Source organism: Ictalurus punctatus, chromosome 10 (genome assembly GCF_001660625.3).
Source record: "Ictalurus punctatus breed USDA103 chromosome 10, Coco_2.0, whole genome shotgun sequence".
Classification (NCBI taxonomy): domain Eukaryota; kingdom Metazoa; phylum Chordata; class Actinopteri; order Siluriformes; family Ictaluridae; genus Ictalurus; species Ictalurus punctatus.
This window is the reverse complement of record NC_030425.2, coordinates 2,379,868-2,402,060: the sequence shown is the minus strand read 5'-3', so window position 1 is coordinate 2,402,060 and position 22,193 is coordinate 2,379,868. Positions and strand designations below refer to the sequence as shown.

Here is a 22,193-nt window from a genome sequence, read left to right as displayed (position 1 = left end):
TACATGGAAATATGTCACCTACCACTGACCCACTAATCACACTGTCAATATGCCAGAGCCCATAGAAACCATTCAACTTGTGAACATGGTGCTATCAGAAAATGTTACTTCCCAACAACTGAAGTAAGCTGGAATATAAAAGCAAGCAGTAAACATGCAGGCCCAAGCACCAAAAAATATAGAAATATAGGAATAGAATATTAAAGAGTAGTAATAGTAGAATATACCTCATTTTCATAGATATATCAGTTATAACTGTTCTTGCAGTTTTGCTTCAATGCTATTTCACTATCCGAAATGAATGCCTACATACATAAAAACTCTTTTATTCCAAACACTGCCATGTAGTGCATTTTCCTGGTCGTGAAACAACTGTGAAAATGAGGAAAAATAAAAGGCGAAAGTGGAATTTTATTGTGAAATCTCACATTATAACTCATCAGAAACCTGTGTGCCCATGACACATACAAAGTGCAGAATATAAAAGCACAAACATTTTTTTCACCACTTATTTTACAAAAAATGACTGTTTACAAAATAATTCAGAAGAAAATATATCAATATTGATTTTGCTAATATATCACTAAGCTTCCTATTTGGCCTTTTGCAGTTTTATGTACTTTGCATGTACATAGATTGGGCATATACAAATAATTGTTAAACACACAGGATATTGATCAAGTCGACATTATATGGAAGTAGGCTATCTATTGGTGGGCTGTCTGTTGGTGCTCCCTTCTGCTTAAGTCTGCAGATGCATAAGGAGAGCATGTGTCCTTCACAGAGCAAGCAATTCCATAATTCTCTTCACTGCAAGAGTGTGAACATTTACAGATCTACATTAATGACGTGATAAAAGGTACTCTGATATACAGTGCCTTGCATAAGTACTTTGACTGCCTTCAACTGAAACGGACTTGATTGGGATTATTTTTCATGAATCTACACAGAATAGCCAACTATCTGCCCTGTGTTCACAGATGCCCACAATTGGCCCTCCTAGTAGGCCTCTGATTGAATTGGGAGAGATGGTATGCCATTCCTCTCTTCCAGTAAGAATTTAAGTAATTATTTGACTTGTGGGTTTCAAAGCAGTGGGGTTGAATACATATGCAATCACAACTCAATTTTATTTGTAAATAATATTGTAAACTATATTGATGGTTTCTGCCACTTTAGTATTATGACTTGTTTTATGTAGACTCGTGATATAAAACCCCAAATACATACAATAGTACAAAATTTGGAAAAGTTCAAGGGGAGGAATACTTATGCAAGGCAGGTAACGGTCCTTATTGTTAGATATTGGCACATGCCTGAGCATTTCTGTCTGTATACATCACAGAATCAGGCAGATTATATAAAATGTACTTTGTGCAGTAAGTAATCTGGCCATCATCACAATACAAATATGATAAATTTGAATGCCCAGTAATATTATTGATCTCAGACGGCATCTAGGCTGCTAAACATCTGATGGTCTCTGTTTAAACCCATGGGAAGCTCCTGAGTCCAGTCCAACACGAGCGGCTTGCACAAACCGCAGCAGCGCAGTTGGAAGAAGTTCACCAGGTTCTTCAGCACACCACGGCTTCACACACAGACAGAGAGGGAGAGGGAGAGGGGGAGAGAGAGAGAGAGAGAGAGAGAGAGAGAGAGAGAGAGAGAGAGAGAGAGAGAGAGAGAGAGAGAATAAAGAGGAAACATCATTGAGTTTTTTTTCTGTATTTATTTCTGACTTCTTCATTAGTCTGCATTTTGTAAAACAAGCAAAGCATGGGTTAGGGTTAGTGGAATGAGCGGTCAGCTTCAAATACCTCGATGTGCACAACACCGTTAATTTTGTGCACAACACCGTTAATTTTGTGCACATCTTGAACTTCCTTGAGGTTCCTTGAGACATTGAACTTCAAAAGACTCTTCCCATATTCTAAGGATTTTATATCTGCACAGTGGAGAGTATTCTGACAGGTAACATTTCCTGGTATGGCAACTGCTCCATTCATGGTTGCCACGCCCTGCAATGGGCAGTACGTTCACTGCAGTGAGCTGATTGTCAGGCAGATTAGGCTGTGAGCCATGAAAATCATCAAGGACACTTCCCACCCCAGACATGGACATTTCAGACTGCTTAGGTTAGGAAAACGCCTCTGCAGCCACATGGTCCACACAAAACTCAGGAGAACTCTGAACTAACCATAATTCAACTACTTTGCACATGTCACTTTAGGGCACGTGCACTTTAGACTGTCTGCCCGCCACCTATACATACCACTTCAGCACGACAATTTGCATATGGCTGGGTATCTCTCCTTTCCAACTGTTACAGGCCTATTATTTATAATCATATTCTTGCTTTTTTCTCCATTTTATTTGGTTTATTATCTAATGTCTACCTATTGCATCTATATAGACTCACCGTCCACTTTATTAGGAAGCACTCCCAGTACACATATAAAAAGTTGCATTACACAAGGTTATAGACTGGCCAAGCCAGTGCAGGCATTTCCTCCCCTGAAGGGAGAATTCCCCAAAACAAACAACAACTGAATGAAGTCTGGAAAAGCATCACAAAAGAAGACTGCAACAGTTTGGTGACATCATTGTGTCACAGGTTTGATGCAATTATTGCAAGGAAGGGATATGCAACCAAATATCAAGTGTTATTTACTTGAACACGATCTGTTCCGTATACCTGTATACTTTTGCTCACTAAAAAATTGGGTAGTATGTCACCAAAGGTGCCATGTTCTAAGTTGTAAAACATCTAGATGAAAATATTAGGAAATGAAAGCAGAAATTCTGATCCATCTCATATTCACCTTTTGATCTCAAACCCAAAAGTCTTCAGCGTAAGTGTTAATTTTTTATAGCAAACGCAAAAGAATTGCCATTCCAGTACAATGACAGAAAAATTATGTCCCCCCACAACCCCACAGTAACAGTCACCGGTTTGTCCATTAATCTGTCTGTATAGAGACATTACTTACAAAGACAATTCCAGTAATCATTTAATGAAGTGTCCTTACTTGAATGGGTTCTGCTTAAGAGAATAAGCCTGAGGGAGTTTCCTATGTCCATGAAGCAAACTTGCTCTTTCTGCAGTCGTTAGTCCAAGAAATGCAATCTGAAAAGAAAAAAGAAAAAGAAAAAAAACAAAGACAGATGTCACTAGATGTGTTTCTATTCAAGTGTTAATTTTTTTTTTTTAAACAGAGGGGAACCGAGAACAATTGAACAGAGATGCTACCTTGATGTGCCTGTGCATACCTGGTAAAGTTGCTGTGCGAGGGTTACTGAGGCCCAGGCTGTGTGGAACAGGGTGATGATGCAGATATAAGTGATCCAGGGCGAGCAGGTGAACAGCTCAATGACAGTTTCCCATACCCCATCTGAAACCCTGCTCACACACCTCTGCGACCAGTCTGGGTACACATACACACAGACAGACAAACACACATTCACACACAATACACAGAGATGCTTAATAAAAAGCAGTCATAGTGTTAGTGTTGCTGCTAATGACAGAAAGTGACTTACACATAACACAGCTATACAGCATCCAGCCACATAGGAGGTTTAGTGTTATAAGAAAAAGAATAAAGAACTGATGATTCCTGGCACCTGGGAGTAAATGGAAAAATGGTGAGAAGGTATGGAAGAATGGGCAAAAGTCAAGATTACTATAAATTTTTTATCTCAGTTGCCAAAATTACTGAGATTACTGCATTCTGTGTCTAATCATAGCACTCTGAGAGTCACCATGCACTTCATTGTATATGTCTGCATATGAAATTTGTATAATTCTTTTAATAGTTTGCTTCCTTCTTAACTTGCAATACAGCTAAGCATCTAGACATAGTGAGGAGTGAGATGGCTAACAAAGCTATTTAAATAATTAATTAATGAAAGCTACCTGGTCAGACACATTGTCATCTCACATGTATTAGCAAGCAAAACAGTACCATTTCAGAGCAACAGTTCTACCTGCCATTGACAAAATGGGAAAAAAGAAGGAAGAGGGAGGAAGTTCACCTATACAGCCGTTGATCCAGACAGAGTGATGATCCTGTTTAGCAATACAGGAGTTACAGGAAAAGCAGTGATGAGCTCTCATTGGCTTCCTCATCTGTACGTACACAATACACACAGTTCATATATACAGGTGCATCTCAAACAATTTGAATATCATGGAAAAGGTCATTTTTTCCCGTAATTTAATTCAAAAAGTAGAATTTTCATATATTCTAGATTCATTATAAATAAAGTGAAATATTTCAAGCCTTTTTTTGGTTTTAATCTTGATGATTACTTGATGATTGATGATCTTGTGATTTGAAATCACAAATCCAGAATCTCAAAATATTAGAATATTTATAATTTATAATACAGAAATGTGGACCTGAGAAGAGCTCTAATCAGATAATTAACACTCCAAACACCTGCAAAGGTTTCCTGAGCCTTTAATCTCTCGGTCTGGATCAGAACACACAACCACAATCAATTTTCAGATAAAATTAAACGTTTCATTTGTTTCATTCGTTTTCATCCCAGAGTCTGGAGGAAGAGTGGAGAGGAACAGAATCCAAGTTGCTTGAAGTCCAGTGTGAAGTTTCCACAGTCAGTGATGATTTGAGATGCCATGTCATCTGCTGGTGTTGGTCCACTGTGTTTTCTCAAGTCGAGAGTCGATGCAGCGTCTACCAGGAGATTTTAGAGCATTTCATGCTTCCATCTGCTGACGAGCTTCATGGAGATGCTGATTTCCTGCAGGACTTGGCACCTGGCACAGTGCCAAAACTACTAGTAACAGGTTTTCTGGCCATGGTATTACTGTGCTTGATTGTCCAGCCAACTCGCCTGACCTGAACCCCATATAGCAGGGACCCCCAACCCCCTGGCCGTGGACCGGTACCGGTCCGTGTGTCATTTGGTACTGGGCCGCACAGAAAGAATAAATAACTTACATTATTTCCGTTTTATTTATTTCCGGAGTCTGAACAAAGCTTTATTTTGAAAAATGACCGGATTCTCTCAGTTACATCTATCTACGACTCACTCTCGATCCATGTCAAGACGCTTGTCTCGGTCACGTGATACGTTACTGCTAAAAATAAACCCACAAGCGAGCAAAATGAGTAAAAAACAAACGTCTCTGGAAAGTTTCTTTGCGAAGGGGAAAAGGCCCAGTGAGGAGACAGAAGAAGAGCCTACGACTTCCAAGAAAAAGAAAGCTGCATTTAACAGACAATACCAGGAGTCCTACTTGAAATAAGGTTTTATCGCGACAGGTGATTTCCACGGACCAAACCCGCTCTGCATAATATGTGGCAACCAGCTCTCTAATGAGGCAATGAAGCCTTCAAAACTGCTTCGCCACTTGGAGACCAAGCACCCTGTATTAAAAGACAAGCCTTTTGAATATTTTGAAAGAAAAAAGTGTGAACAAGAAGGACAGAAGCAATTACTGAGGGTGAGCAATTTGTTTTTGTGGTGTATCTTATTTTGAAGGCATGTTGAAACGTTACCATAGCGACCAGAGAGCGTTAGGGGCAGAGGATGTTACTCATGTTCTGTTGTTGGAGTGATGTTACGAGGACACTGCTAATAAAGTTGCGATTTCACATTGGATTCACGTTTATTATTATTATATTTAAAAAATACCCCAGTTTTTATGCCGGTTGTATCATTTTATTTTGTTGTATTTATCCGCCACACCTTAAAGGCCGGTCCGTGAAGATATGGTCTGATATTGAACCGATCCGTGGCGCAAAAAAGGTTGGGGACCGCTGCCATAGAGAATCTAGGGAAGACACCTGACCCAACAATACAGACGAGGTGAAGGCTGCTATCAAAACAACCTGGGCTTCCAGAACACCTCAGCAGTGCCACAGGCTGATTGCCTCCATATCATGCCGCATTGAAGCAGTAGTTTGTGCAAAAGGATTAAAGCCCTGACCGGGTATCGAGTGCATAAGTTAACAATTTTCAGAAGGTTAACATTACTGGATTTTTTATTTCCATGAGCTGTAAGCCATAATCAAGATTTAAAAAAAAATACAAATAAAAAAAAAAAGGCTTGAAATATTTCACTTTATGTGTAATGAATTTAGAATATACGAAAGTTCCACTTTTTGAATTATATTACAGAATTTTTTTTTTACTTTTCCACAATATAATTTTTTTTTTAATGCACTTATATAAGTAAAGAAGTGAGACTTTCAGCTTTAGATTGAGGATATTTACATTCAAATTGGGTGAACAGTTTTCGCTTAAAAACAGTGTACATAAAAGCACTTTTAAATGAAGAATTCTTTTCCTGGTGGAAAATGTTTTTTTATGATAGTTGGCCAGATTAAAAAACACTCTCCAGGCAGCAAGTGTATCTGTGTCAAAGTCAACAATCAAGAGAAGACTTCACCAGATTACATACAGAGAGTTTACCAGTAGAGGCTAATTCATTGGTAAACATCAAAAACAGAATGACCAGATTAGAGTTTATTTAACTTAATTAATAAGCAGCGGCACAATGCAAAAAAAATCATACAGATATAGGTAAAGAGCAGACTCCACCAAGACAAGTGTCCAAAGATCAGTGTTAAAAACCAGAATGCAACAAGAGCAGCCCGTTGATCAGCCGGTGTGAAACTCACCATACACGATGTGCAGAAAATCCTGGGGTCAAGGCAGCCTGCTTCTGCTAGGACAACAATATTCTACAGAAACACAAAACAGCCAAGTTGGACATTGATTTAATGTACTGGGGAACCAGAAGCCAGAGGCAACGCCAATGGTGAAATTGTGTAGCAAGAACTTACAAATATAGTCACAAGTGGCGATCACTGGGGTCCAACCACTTTTATTCAGCTTTCTAGGTTCAAACAATTGTGTGGTGCAATATAATATTGCCCACTGAATATTTTTGTAATCATAATCTTATATGTACAGTATAATGTTGCCATGTGTTGTACTCTTCACTAAATGATTTCAGTTTTAGCAACAACATTAAACAGCAAAAATACAAACAATAATAGAATAAGAAGAACTACTATGCTCCACATGTCAAAATATTTAGCAAAAATCTAATACAGCACCACAGACACAAAAAAAAAAAGTCAATACATGACAAGAAAGCTATTTGATAGTAAGCTAAATGTGCTAGCATTGTGGCTTTGCATGAATTGTTTTAATAAATGAACATCTGAAATGTGAAATAGAAATAAGAACATCAGAAATGTTTATTTATGCAGATTTATAGCCGGATGCAGTCAACTTGTTGTCAACATGTCAACTTGCGGTCAACGTGTAATATGTTATGGCACATTGTATGTATTAAATGCGATAAATCCTTCTGACCTGTAAACTGGTTTTATAAACTAGGATATCCAAGATGCAAATACATCTAAACTGGGCTGACACATTAGTGTGACATTTTAAAAAGATGTTTATAAAATTGTATGAATTGAGAATAGAATCAAAAGAAGGTACTCTTTTTAATACAGTCTCTTCTGAAACTATTGGAATAGCAAGGCCAATTCATTTGTTTGTGCTATACACCAAATACATTTGGGTTTGAGATCAAAAGATGAACATTAGATGAGACTTTAGGGTTTCAACTAGGGCTGCAACTTTTTTATTTTATTTATTATTTTCATAATTGATTAGTTGGGCGAGTATTTATTTATTTATTTATTGGTTAATCGATTAATCGGATGGGGGCAAACTTTCAGCACCATTTTTTTTGTGTGTTTAAAATAAAATACACAAACTGAGTGTTAGAAATATAAACTTCAGACTAAAATTTTACACAACTGTTTGTCCAAAACAGAAAAGAACCCAGTACAGACACACACACACGAGAATATATTATTCATTTAGGACTGTAGTTTAATTCGGTGCTTTTTGTGCATTCATAAAAAATAATACATAAACACTTATATACACAATATAGACTACAATAAATTATATTATATTATATTATATTATATTATATAATATATATATATATATATATATATATATATAGGATATGAATGCAGCATTTATGCATTATTTTTTATGGATGCACAAAAAGCACTGAATTTACCTACAGTACTAAATTAATACTAAAAACTCACTTTCACTGCAGCTTGTGGTTTCTGTCACTGCCTTTAGGAATATTATTTTACTTGTGTTTACTTTTGATCATAATGTTTTAATTAGACATTACAGATCTTACTACACTGTGCATCACTGCATGTGATCAGCAACGTGGCCTCGTTACTAACACATCACTTCCGTTACAATAAACAACAGAAGCAAATACAGAATATAATCAGAATAAATTAAACTAAACCTTTTAAGCAGCTTGCACCAGTTACCCCTGCCCCTTACACACAGTGGAGCATTTTGGATATAAACATGTTTGTGCTTGAGTAGCACTGTCTGATCTCCGCTGTTTAATATAAAATGCCCTCGTGCTTTAGAGGACTTTCTTCCTTAGTCACATGATGATTTCGGCTCTGTCTGATGGTGACTGAGATCATGTTGGGAATTAAAGGTAACACTGACAGAAAGTAAACTGAAGAAAGCCATTGTCTGTGACTCACATAGAACACATCTAGATGCAAATACAAGAAAATAAAAGCTGGAAACCTAAACTTTCATTTCATATCCATCTTTTGATCTCAAACACAAATATGTTTAGTGTCAGTGCAAACAAATGAATTGGCCTTGCCATTCCGATAGTTTTGGAGAGAACCATCTTTGACACCATTATGCATGTGCACACACATTTTCACGTGAGGCAAGAACATGAAGTAGTGCTTGTTATAAAGACTGCAAAATTGTCATGCTCACCTTCTTTTTCTCCTCCTCAGTCACCCTGATAACCCCAGGGTCGGTTTTGCAGGTGCGCAGGTAATAATACAGCAGAGCCAAAACTGTCATGGGAAACATCATCTGCACTGCAGTACTGGGACCATGTGACCTCTGGTGTTAAGTCTCAATACACATAGAAATACCTATACATTCACCAACATATCTATATACACTAACTGGCCACTTTAATTGCAAGCCAAAATAACCAGTCTAAGACCACAGGTGGTCTTGGTTAACATTTTTAATTTTTTTTTTTTTTATTTTTTTTTTTACAAGCTGATCTTTACTGGCAAATGCCTGGTGAATATCAAATAATAAGTCAACTTTACTCGAGACTTGCAAAAATAAACTGCAGGGCACAAACTAAGCCAAAAGACACAGGTGAAGTGCTGTGGAAATGCTGTGTGTTCTGGATAATTTGACCAGACTACAAAGAGAATTATATTGTGCATATATATTTGCATATATAGCTATTTGAGAATACATCCCTTTGGATTAGGTCTAGCACCCAGTGTGTTCACCAGCTGTGTCAACCTAGAGCTCCTGCAACACCAGGATCTATAACTATTTCCCTTGTCTAGATTGGCTACTATCAAGATCACAAATGACATAAGACTCTTTCACATATGGAAAGTCAATCAGAAGGTATATAGAAGTATAAACTGCAGTTCACCCTGAGGCATTGGTCCCGTGTATGTTTTCTCCACTGGGACATAATCCTTTGCGTTTTCCCTCCAAAAAGGGAAGCAGGCCAAAACCCAAGCCATGAAGTCCAAGAAACCTTCTGTAGACGTCCACAATCAAATTGTGTTGAGATCTGGACATTGTACAACCACTTCTAAAACTTAGAATGTTCCCAAGAGCACAGTGGGCACAATCATTGTGGAACTGAAGAAGTCCCTTGAAACCAGCCAAACTCAGTAACTGGGCTACAATGGCCTTGGTCAGGGAGGCGACCAAGAGGTCACCTGGCCTCTCTAATTGCCAACGGCCTCTCTATCAGAGCTTCCAGTCCTCTATCAAGTCCTCTACAGAGATGAGAAAAATTGTCATAAGGACAATCTCAGAAATACTTAATCAATCAGGTCTTTCCTTTAAAGTGGCTGGACAGAATGCACTCCTGAGTAACAGGAGTAACAACTGGATAATACCATCCCAAGGTGGAGCATGGTGCTGGCAGTATCAGAGTGCACAGCTGCTCCAGTGTACACACAACCTCAGACTTTGCCAACGGTTCATCTTTCAGCACAACAAAGGCCCAAAAGCATACTGCCAAGACAATTCTGGACAGGCTTCTGGACAAGGCTCTGGACATCCTTGGGTGGCCAAGCCAAAGCCCAGATTTAAACCCCATAGAACATCTGTGTACACCTGGTATAACAATCAAACGTGTACCTTAAAACGTGTACCTTAAAACAGACAACTCGACAATTAAAACGTAAACGGCGTCAAACCAAACTGGTGATATTCCAAACAGCATGGAAGGAGAGCCTCCTGAAATATAGGAAATCTCTTAGCGATGCTAGAAAAATCTATTTCTCCACCTTAATAGGAGACAACAAAAACAATTCTAGATTTCTATTCCAACACAGTAGCAAAATTAACTAGGAATAAAACCACTACAGAGAGAAACACTCAATCATTACATAGCAGTGAAGATTTCATGAAATTTTTCATTGGTAAGGTTGAAAATATTAGATATGAAATTCAGGCTATTAAATTAAAACCGGACAGTACTGTATCAAACCCATTAGATGTAGCAATATCAGATCAATGTTTAGAGTGTTTTGCTCCGCTTAGAGAGACTGAACTAGCTTCATTGATCTCTTCAGATAATTCATCAACTTGCATACTAGATCCCGTACCTACATGTTTGTTTAAACAGATTTGTTCAGGAGTAACTGAACCACTTCTAAATATAATCAATTCTTCCCTAAGCACTGGCTATGTACCTAAATCACTTAAATTAGCAGTTATTAAACCCCTGTTTAAAAAACCTGATCTTGACCCCTCTCAATTGTCCAACTATAGACCAATATCAAATCTCCCCTTCATCTCCAAGATCTTACAAAAGGTTGTAGCAAAGCAGTTATGCTCGTACTTAGATAGGAATAGCATTCATGAAATGTATCAGTCAGGATTTAGACCTCATCATAGCACAGAGACAGCGTTAGCTAAAGTAGTAAATGACCTGCTACTGGCCTCTGATCTTACTCGACCTTAGTGCAGCATTTGATACTATAGATCATACAATTCTCCTTGATAGATTAGAAAATGTTGTTGGTATTAAGGGAACAGTCCTCTCCTGGCTCAGGTCTTATCTGACCGATCGTAATCAGTTCGTAGATGTAAATGGAGACTTCTCCACGCATACCGAGGTTACTTTTGGAGTTCCACATGGTTCTGTTTTAGGCCCACTGCTTTTTACTTTATATATGCTACCCCTAGGTCAAATTATTCGTAAACATGGAATTAGCTTCCACTGTTATGCTGATGATACACAGTTGTATGTTTCAGTGAAGCCAGAGGACAGACAGAAGCTTAGTAAAGTTGAGGATTGTGTAAAGGACATTAGACGTGGGATGTTAATTAACTTCCTTCTACTTAATTCTGATAAAACAGAAATACTTTTATTAGGCCCACGTGTAGCTAGAAGTATTCTTTCTGATCACATGGTTACTCTGGATGGTCTTTCTGTTTCATCATGTACAGCAGTTAAAGACCTTGGAGTGATTATTGACTCCAGCCTATCATTTGATGCTCATGTAGATAATATTACTAGGATAGCCTTCTTTCATCTCAGAAATATTTCTAAAATAAGAAACATATTGTCAGTACATGATCCAGAAATACTAGTTCATGCATTCGTCACCTCTGGACTAGATTATTGTAATGCCTTACTGTCTGGATATTCCAGTAGGAGCATAAACAAACTCCAGTTAGTCCAGAATGCAGCTGCTAGAGTCCTAACTAGAACCAGAAGATACGACCATATCACCCCAATCTTATCAACACTGCTCCCAGTAAAATCGCGCATTAATTATAAAATACTTTTATTAACTTATAAAGCACTAAACGGTCTCGCGCCACGGTATATAAGCGACCTTTTGGTTTTCTATGATCCGCCACACCTACTTAGATCAAAAGATGCAGGCTATCTGACAGTACCTCGAATAGTGAAGGCTACAGCAGGGGGAAGAGGTTTCTCTTATAGAGCCCCACAGTTATGGAACAGTCTTCCAATTAGTGTTCGGGACTCAGACACAGTCTCAGTGTTAAAACAAGTCTAGGCTTAAAACATGTTCGTTTACTCAAGCCTACCCTGACTAGACTTTCTATTATGCTAATTCCCAGTCCTAATAATCTTTTCTCTCCCTCTCTCCTTCTGCCGAGCCACACACAATTTTATGGAGATACTAGAGATCCTGATCCTTTCTGATCTCCGGACCTGCCTGATCCGTTTCGGATGTCCCGCCTCTGGATGGAGCTCAAATCTACTCCAATTCCAGACTGCTGGGACTACGGCTGCTCCTAACGCCATACAGACTTCATATAAATCCATAATGAACTTTTTCACACTATCTGTTGTTACCCAGATGAGGATGGGTTCCCTTCTGAGTCGGGTTCCTCTCAAAGTTTCTTCCTCTTAAAACATCTTAGGGAGTTTTTCCTTGCCACCGTCGCCACTCAGTGGCTTGCTCAGTTGGGATAAATTTGCAACTTAATATCTGTATACCATGTTGATATTTCTGTAAAGCTGCTTTGAGACAATGTCTATTGTAAAAAGCGCTATACAAATAAAATTGAATTGAATTTAATCTGTGGGAGACCTGAAGATGGCAATTCCTCATCCATACAAATCTTAAGAGGAGCTGCCAGGATGTATGAGAGAAACTGCCCAAATCAAGGTGTGCAAAGCTTTGTAGAGACTTTCCCCAAAAGACTCAAAGCTGGAATTGCTGACAAAGATGCTGCTACAAAGTACTAGAGGGTCTGAACACTCATATAAATGAGAAATTCCAGTTTTTAAAATAAAATACATTTACACAAATGTCTAAAAACAAATGTCAATCAATATAAATTTAATCCACTTTAAATTAAATCTAGAACATAATAAAATGTGCACTGAAAGGGTCTGAATATTTCTCAACTCACTGTGTGTGTGTGTGTGTGTGTGTGCGCACGCGCGCGCAGGCACACATGCATGCGTGTGTATGTGCGTCTATGCGCGTGTATGTGCGTGTATGCGCGTGTGTCTAAAGGATATCTGGCAGGAACCACAGGCACCAGGTGACAAGCATCCAAAATATGGATGCAGTAAGGGTGGTGGAGGGAACCAGACGCTGAACTGTGGCGCTTGCTACCCGTCTGGATGCGATGCACGCACACACAAACAAACAAAAAATTCTTAGACACCATTTTATGACAGAGAAGATCAAAAACAATTACAATCTTAAAGACTTTCATGTTGAATTCATTAATTTAGAGCTGAATAAATAATAACATGCTGGCCACGAATCTGCCATACTCACGTGCCAATTAGAAATTACTTTTGCTAAAGCAGTCTTGCTATGTTAGTTTGCAATTAAATAAGGTTGCTACCATTACAATGTGTAGGTCAGTTAAACAGCTAATATTAGTTAACCAACACCTCAGCGAAAGTATTATATTTAAATAACAGATTTTAAAAAAAACTATATACACACACACACACACACACACACACACACAAGTGGAATTGTTTTGTGCATTTAAAAATAGATATAAAGTATCTGCACTGAGTGCGTGTGTACCTGCAGGTGAGGTTGATCATAGCGAGCACACATGCCAATAGAACTCCTTTTAGCAGCCATGACTCAGAACTTATGTTTAATATGGCTCCCACAGCCCACATCACACACACACTGAAGACACACTGTAAAAAGGCCTGCGAGACATAGACAAATGCACACAAACACATAAATAAATGAGCAGCATAAATACCCTTTTAAATATTCCCCCAAAAACACAGAATCTCACAGGCTGCATGTGTGCGCACGTACCTGGTAATTGTTGAGGAATCTCAAGCAACGTATGTTTGATTTTTTGCGTTCATTTTTCACCACATTCAGCATGTGAATCAGCAGAGGACTGTGCACCTGGTGGGCCAAGTCTATTGGTGTCTGACCCTACACACACACACACACACACACACACACTTACTTATGTAGAAACATCTTAAGCACAATCAACAGAAATGGGGTGGAACTTCCAACAGTGTTCTAACAGGGGGTTGTTGGTTCATAAGTATGCTATATGTCCAAATGTTTGTGTCCAAATATATGTGCTTGTTGAACATGCCAGTCCAAATTTAACCCTCTCCACTCTTCTGGGAAGGCTTCCCAGAACATTTTGGAGCATGGTTGTGGGGCTTTGTGCTCATTCAACCAGAAGAGCATTTGTGAGGTCAGTGATGCACTGATGTCAAAGGGAACAACTGGCACGCAGGTGGCATTCCAATTCATCCCAAAGGTGTTCAGTGGAGTTGAGGTCAGAGATTTGTGCAGACCACTCAGTTTTTCCATCCAACCTTTGGGCATGTCTTTATGGAGGACGGTTTGTGGACAGGGGCACGGTCATCCTGGAACTGTTTTGTACCCCTTAGCTCCAGTGAAGTAAAATCGTAATGCTTCACCATACAAAGACATTCTATACAATTGTGTGCTTCCAAAGTGGTGACAACAATTTGCGGAAGAACCACATATGGGTGTGATGGTCAGGTGTCCAAGTACTTTTGGTCATATTGTGCACATACAGTGCAAATAGACAATGACCCGAAGCATACTTTGAAATAACCCTTAGACTTTTTAAGGCAAAGAAGTGGAATGTTCTGTAATGACCAAGTTACGCTGCTTGAATCCAACCGAAAATGCAATCCACTTGCTGAAGGCAAAATGCCACTATAACTTGGTAATTCCTAGACTGTTCACCTGATTTAGATGTATATCTTCTCAAATTAAAGCTGAAAGTCTGAATTTGAGCTCATATGTTATTTCATTTAAACACCACTAGAGGCAGCTAAAACAACAATAACTTTGCCAATCTCAGTGTCAAATATTTATGGGACTGACTGATTTATGAGACTGACTTTTAACATCAGTATTTATAGCATTTTTAAACTGTATTTATATTATTTGTCTGATGTAAATATTTGGGGTGAAGTACCCATTTAATATTACAGCAATTAACTTTAATTTGGATCATAGTTATTCCTCACACTGTTGTTTTGCAGCTCCACGCTGGCTCCAGAATCCAGGAGGATGTGTGCGGAATCAATATTACCAGCAAGCACAGCACAGTGCAGTGGCGAGTTCCTGTTCACCTTATCTACTGCGTTCACTGATGCGTTACACCGTAGCAGGAAGTTTGTTGGTTCTGGCCTGTCATAAACAAAGCACACAACAAAGCAGGCAGGATCCGTTTCTGTGATTCATTTAAAACCAAGTTCATTGTGCTTTTAAATGAATGTCTTATTAGCTGAATTCTGAATAAATTTTTAATACCAAGAGATATCTTACAGATCTTAATGTATTTAAGAGTAGGTTTCAAGCAAAAACATATTCCAGATTCCAAAAACAGAATCTGATGCTATTGTAGCGCACAGCAACCACCGAGCAAAACCCTAGCAAGCTTTGAAACACTGGAGAATTTGCTTATGCTGTGCATTCACTCTGCATTTTCTTAAGGAAATGTGCATTTCTGTTTCTTTGGAAATTGTTATTGGTGTTTAAGGATTGTTATAGTTATAGCTATAATTGTTATAGGTGTTTTGCTGAGCAGGCACTTCACATTTATTAGTCAAGCCCAAAATCAGCTGATACCAAAAAGCAAATAATATTACCCAATAATTTTCTGAGCAGCCAGCATCAGTGAGGTCTGTCCATTTGCATCTGGAGCATCTACTTCCTGTAAATATACGTACAATGTGGAATGATGTAGGGATGCATATAATCCTTTTGTAAAACTAGTAACTTTTGACTGATCTATCACCATTATGTGCATGCTGATCCTCACTGTGGTACTGACTTCACTGTACACATCTACTCTATCTTACTTTGCAGGACTCATTATAACTGATCATAAGAATTTTCTGCAAAGCTGTGCAAAAAATATACCGTCTAAAAGCAAACCAGAGATATCATCTGAAAGGAAAATCAAAACACATCACATTATACAATTTAAAAAATAAAGCTTGGTGAAACTCTGGGAACATCACTGAAGTAGGATATGGAGTGCACCTGTTGCAGGTGTTAACGGTCATTTGTGTATACATCCTTTGCGCTTTTGGTCTTATTTTGATTTGATCTCAGCTCTTCAACTAAACAGTGGCTGCTGAAAATGTTGAGTATTTTGTGCTGGCTGAGAGTTAGTTATAGTTGTGGTGGAATCTCCAGAATTAGTTCCAGATTACATACCAGCTCCAAGTTAGTGGAAAAGTGTGCGTCTCTCACCTGACCCTTGGCCATCAGATATGCAGCTATAGGCATGTGTTGGAAAAGCACAGCGAGATGAAGGCCACCGTATCCCTCTCCGTCCACAAGAGATGGATCAGCACCATAACGCATCAGCTGGATCACCATCTGCAAGTGACCCTGCCTGAGAAAATAGCACCACACATCAGATAACAAGCCTGAGCTATGAAGCATAGTAGCAATTGCTCTAGCCAGTTTCAGTTCTTGTTTTGGGGGGGTGGGGGTTCTCCCTTCGGTCTCCTCTTCAGGAAGTGAAATGCATGTTCAATTGGGTTAAGGTCTGATTACTGAATTGGCCAGTCGAAAACCTTCTACTTTTTCCCCCTGATGAAGTTCTTTGTTGAGTTGGCAGTATGTTTTGGGTCATTGTCTTGCTGCACAATGAATAGGATGCATTTCTCTGTAAACTGGAGGACAGATTGTTTCTGTAGGCTTCTGAATTCATTCTGCTTCTACCATCATGAGTTACATCATCAATAAAGATTAGTGAGCCTGTTCCAGAAGCAGCCGTGCAAGCCCAAGCCGTTACACCATGCTTGATCAAGGAGCTTGTATGTTCTGGATCACTGGCTGATCCTTTTTTCTCCACACTTTGGCCTGTCCATCACTTTGGTAGAGGTTAATCTTGGTTTGGGTACTTTTGTGGCTGATCTTTGCGAATTCCAGTCTGGCCTTCTGATTCTTAGATCACTTGACCCATGTTCTAAGTTGTTTAACACATCTAAATATGCAAATATCAAGAAATGAGAGCTGGAATTCTGATCCATCATCTAATATTCATATTTTGATCTCAAACACAAAGTCCTTAGTGTAGAGCAAAAACAGAAGAATTGGCTTTGCCTTTCCAGTATGTTAGGAGGGGAGTGGATGTTAAGTCAATTAGCTTATCTACTTTATTTCCATATGAAGTCATTTCAAAATAATAGCAAAGACTACAAACGCTTTTTCAAATCTTCCGCATGCTTATCACAATACTTTGCTAGAATTTTTACCCATTCATCCTGACAGAACTAGTGTAACTCAGTTAGGTGTATCTTCAGTTGTTTGGAAATTGCTCCAAATGAGGAACTTGAGGTCTTCGCTGCGTTCTTTGGATTTTGCCATGTCATCAAAGGCAAAAAGGCATGGTGTCTAAATATAGGCCCTTTTACACCCACTGGAATTCTGATATAGTGAATTAAAGCTGAAATTAATCTGTCTCTAACTGTTGTTTGAAAATTACCTCTGAAATGAAAAGTAGATGTCCTACTTGACTTTCCAAAAGAATAATAGAGAATGGCAACATGAAATGTTTGGTGTTGTGAAAAACTGAAATTGAATATCTTTAGCCTAGGTGCATGAAAACTTTCGCCTCAACCTTAGTTCATTTTAATTAGTCCTGTTAATTATACTCAGGACCTGAAAGGGATCTAGAGGCAAAGCCTGCAGTGTTTTGGAAGCAAAGGGGATTTGGTTCTCTTTCAGGACATTTTACCAATTGATGAGCTCTTAGATAACTTGTTTTCATCCTAACACATAATCCAGCTATGTAACAATTAATTATAGATAATGTAATTCAAAATAGTGATTTTATATTATGGTATTATTTGGGTGTGGATAAAAATAGAGAATGCAACAAACAGAACTGAATTTCCAGAAGTGTGCACAAAAAAGAAAGTGGTGAAGAGAGGGATTTTGTTGTAAAAAAGCATCAAAAGAAACAAATCCTTCATGCCAGACTTACTTGTGAGTAATGTACAGTAACTACGTTTCCCCATCACTGACATTATTATTAGTGGGCCAAGTACCAAAGGATATAGTCGTCTTCTTCCGCTCATTATTATTATTATTATTATTATTATTATTATTATTATTATTCCACAAAGGTTTCTATGGCAGCCCATAGAAAGCTTCATCGAATTTTTAATGAAATTTGGTACAGTGATAGAGAACAGTCTCAGCTACCTTCACAGTATTTTTGGTGTACACAAGTCAAGCCCTCTAGCGCCACCATCACCAAAACAGAGCATTGTGAGACCAACCATAAGAAAAGTTGTTTCTCTTTGTCCATAACACACAAACAAATATGAAGTCACCTAACAGGAAGTGAGGGCATATCTCAGCAAAGGTGTGACCATATTCTGACTAATAAAACTATATTCAAGGTAATAAACAAATAGCTGTAAATAACTTAGGAACTCATCCTAAGGGACTCCAAGAAGTTTTGTCTAAATTCACCTCTAGGTGGCACTATAATTTACAAATTCATAAAACTGCTCAGGACTTTTGAACCGCTCAAATTAAAATGCCTGTTTCTCTTTATTCCATTTGTCATGTAACAGATTTGTAATTTGCCAAACAGGATGTTGGCCTCTTGGAAATTGAATAAATTGCGTCTTTTTCTTGTCCAACCATGATGAAATGTTTATCACAGCACAGAGAGATCAGTTTAAAAAAAAAACAAAAAAAAAACAACAACTTGTTTCTAGGATTTCTGATGTGCGTAATGGTTCGTTTATAACCTGCAAATGAATTTTGCAGGGCACATCTCAGTAGCACTTTTACATATTGACATCAATCTTCTCACATATACACTATATGGCCAAAAGTACAATGACCTCCACTAACATTGGGACCCTTGGTAAATATGAGAAAAGAAGGCTGGGGGAAAAATTTTTCTTTATTGTTGAACCTTTTGTTAAAAAAATTCACAAAAATGCTCTGCTCTCATGGATATCTAACAATTGCAAACAAAACAGGTTCATCCAAACATAAATTATCTTTCTTAAAAATAGGTGTGCAACATTATTGGCACCCTTTTTGTCAATACTTTGTGCTACCTCGGAGGTAGCACAATTAATCGGATATTGATCGCGATTACGATTTTGACTGCCCACGATTAAATGAACATGATTGACTGCGATATTGATGTTTAAAGTTCGTCCTCCGCTCATAGAAAACTCTGCTGATTTCTCCACTCAAATCAAGCGCTTCCTACACTTACAGCCAATCGCATAGAGCGGCACAGGGATGACGCCATTTTGTAGTGCCAGAACCCGGAAACAGGGTAAGCGTTTTAGCACTTGAGCTGCCAGTTTTTCTGCGAGCTCCAGCGCTTGCACGAGGAGAAATGATGACACTAGCACAATGCTAAATGGCACTACAGAGGTTGTCTGGGACATTAAACCTCATCACACCGAACGGGAAAAACTTTGCAGATAAACTCAGGGCTCTACAGTGCGAGCATTTCACTCGCATTTGCAGCTGAAGTACTTTGTGCGACTGTGACTAAATATTTATTCGCACCGGTGCGAGTGACCTGTTCGTAGTTGTATAATACAATCGGAATAAAAACTACAGGAAGTCCAAAATACATCTACACTGAGCAACAGTTTTGCACACTGCTTTTCATCCTTAGTTAACCAAACAAGTGTGTAAATACTGCAGAGAAGCCATTATGATGATGAGTAACACTGAACATCATCTGCTTCTCTCAACTTCCCGATCTCACAACCGCTATCGTTTATTGATCCCGCACTGTGTTCCTAAATTCTGTCATAATTGAAGAGCTCAAGTTCTCTCATGCCTACTTGTGTGTTATACTGTGTCACATTAACGCTACCATCTCTTAAAATAAAAAACAAAAAAACCCTCACTAAACTTCAACTGTGCTCCTAAATTTTTGTAATCTCCTAAAAGAAATTGTCTTGCATCTCTCCTCCTGTAAACACCGTTATTGCCTATTCTGCATACGCCTGAATTGTTTTCATTTAGTTGCATATTGTTAAATTTGATGCATATTTCATTTGGTTGATAGCATTTTTACTCATCCTATATTTTGGGTACAATTTTATTTATATTTTGCTTCTACGAGATGATGCACTTTAAGGATCAGTATAATTTGATGTAAAGATTTGTATAGCAGGAATGTAGCACAACATGGATGTGAAAGCAGTGGTCTGTTTATTTAAATGTGAAAGTACAATAAAAATATCTTGTCCCTAAAATCAATTTATGTAATTTATGTATTTACCCATATGTAAGTCTTTCCCAAACTGCTGCCACAACGTTAGAGGCACATGATTGTGTAAAATGTCAGCCGTATGCTGTAGCATTTCCTTCACTGGAACAAAGGGGCCCAAACTGTTCCAGCATGACAACACCTCTGTGCACAAAGCAAGGACCATGAGGTCATGATTTGCGAAGGTTCGGGTGGAAGAACTCGAGTGTTCCCTGACCTCAACCCGACTGAACAACTTCGTAATGAACTGGAATGCTTACTGTATGCATAAACTTACAGGCCTCCTTGCCTGAGATCAGTGCCTGACCTCACTAATGCTCTTGCGTAACAAATCCCTACAGCAATATTCCAAAATATAGTGGAAGTTCCTAAGACCATCAATCAACTTTCAGTAGGCATTTCACATCACAAGCTCAATAAGTATGTTAATACAGTATCTCACAAAAGTGAGTACACCCCTCACATTTTTACAAACATTTGATTATGTATTTTCATGTGACAAAACTGAAGAAATGATACTTTGCTACAATACAACTTGTGTACAACTTGTATAACAGTGTAAATTTGCTGTCCCCTCAAAATAACTCACACAGTCATTAATGTCTAAACCGCTGGCAAAAAAAGTGAGTACACCCCTAAGTAAAAATGTCCGAATTGGGCCCAATTAGCCATTTTCCCTCCCCGGTGTCATGTGACTTGTTAGTGTTACAAGGTCTCAGGTGTGAATGGGGAGCAGGTGTGTTAAATTTGGTGTCAGTCATCGCTCTCACACTCCCTCATACTGGTCACTGGAAGTTCAACATGGCACCTCATGGCAAAGAACTCTCTGAGGATCTGAAAAAAAGAATTGTTGCTCTACATAAAGATGGCCTAGGCTATAAGAAGATTGTCAAGACCCTGACACTGAGCTGCAGCACGGTGGCCAAGACCATACAGCGGTTTAACAGGACAGGTTCCACTCAGAACAGGCTTCGCCATGGTCAACCAAAGAAGTTGAGTGCACGTTCTCAGCGTCATATCCAGAGGTTGTGTTTGGGAAATAGACGTATGAGTGCTGCCAGCATTGCTGCAAAGGTTGAAGGGGTGGGGGGTCAGCCTGTCAGTGCTCAGACCATACGCCGCACACTGCATCAAATTGGTCTGCATGGCTGTCATCCCAGAAGGAAGCCTCTTCTAAAGATGATGCACAAGAAAGCCCACAAACAGTTTGCTGAAGACAAGCAGACTAAGGACATGGATTACTGGAACCATGTCCTGGGGTCTGATGAGACCAAGATAAACTTATTTGGTTCAGATGGTGTAAAGCGTGTGTGGCGGCAACCAGGAGTACAAAGACAAGTGTGTCTTGCCTACAGTCAAGCATGGTGGTGGGAGTGTCATGGTCTGGGGCTGCATGAGTGCTGCCGGCACTGGGGAGCTACAGTTCATTGAGGGAACCATGAATGCCAACAATTACTGTGACATACTGAAGCAGAGCATGATCAGTATGCAGTATTCCAGCACGATAACGACCCCAAACACACCTCCAAGACGACCACTGCCTTGCTAAAGAAGCTGAGGGTGAAGGTGATGGACTGGCCAAGCATGTCTCCAGACCTAAACCCTATTGAGCATCTGTGGGGCATCCTCAAACGGAAGGTGGAGGAGCACAAGGTCTCTAACATCCACCAGCTCCGTGATGTCGTCATGGACGAGTGGAAGAGGACTCCAGTGGCAACCTGTGAAGCTCTGGTGACTCCATGCCCAAGAGGGTTAAGGCAGTGCTGGAAAATAATGGTGGCCACACAAAATATTGACACTCTGGGCCCAATTTGGACATTTTC

At 39.0% G+C, this 22,193-nt stretch overlaps 1 protein-coding gene across 1 annotated transcript in view; it reads right to left on the bottom strand.

Moving 5' to 3' along the window:
* Positions 1 to 391: 391 nt before the first annotated feature.
* The window catches only part of zdhhc13 (zinc finger DHHC-type palmitoyltransferase 13), a 34,265-nt gene continuing 12,463 nt past the window's right edge, over positions 392 to 22,193 (bottom strand). The window contains exons 5-17 of the mRNA XM_017477682.3: positions 16,350 to 16,494; positions 15,740 to 15,804; positions 15,116 to 15,278; positions 13,902 to 14,027; positions 13,653 to 13,786; positions 13,127 to 13,227; positions 8,839 to 8,963; positions 6,654 to 6,716; positions 4,036 to 4,129; positions 3,541 to 3,624; positions 3,271 to 3,425; positions 3,030 to 3,127; positions 392 to 1,591 (exon numbers count right to left, since the gene is read on the bottom strand). Of these exons, the coding sequence (XP_017333171.1) occupies positions 1,447 to 1,591; positions 3,030 to 3,127; positions 3,271 to 3,425; positions 3,541 to 3,624; positions 4,036 to 4,129; positions 6,654 to 6,716; positions 8,839 to 8,963; positions 13,127 to 13,227; positions 13,653 to 13,786; positions 13,902 to 14,027; positions 15,116 to 15,278; positions 15,740 to 15,804; positions 16,350 to 16,494 (1,498 nt within the window). The 3' untranslated portion in view covers positions 392 to 1,446. The remainder of the gene's footprint in view (positions 1,592 to 3,029; positions 3,128 to 3,270; positions 3,426 to 3,540; positions 3,625 to 4,035; positions 4,130 to 6,653; positions 6,717 to 8,838; positions 8,964 to 13,126; positions 13,228 to 13,652; positions 13,787 to 13,901; positions 14,028 to 15,115; positions 15,279 to 15,739; positions 15,805 to 16,349; positions 16,495 to 22,193) is intronic.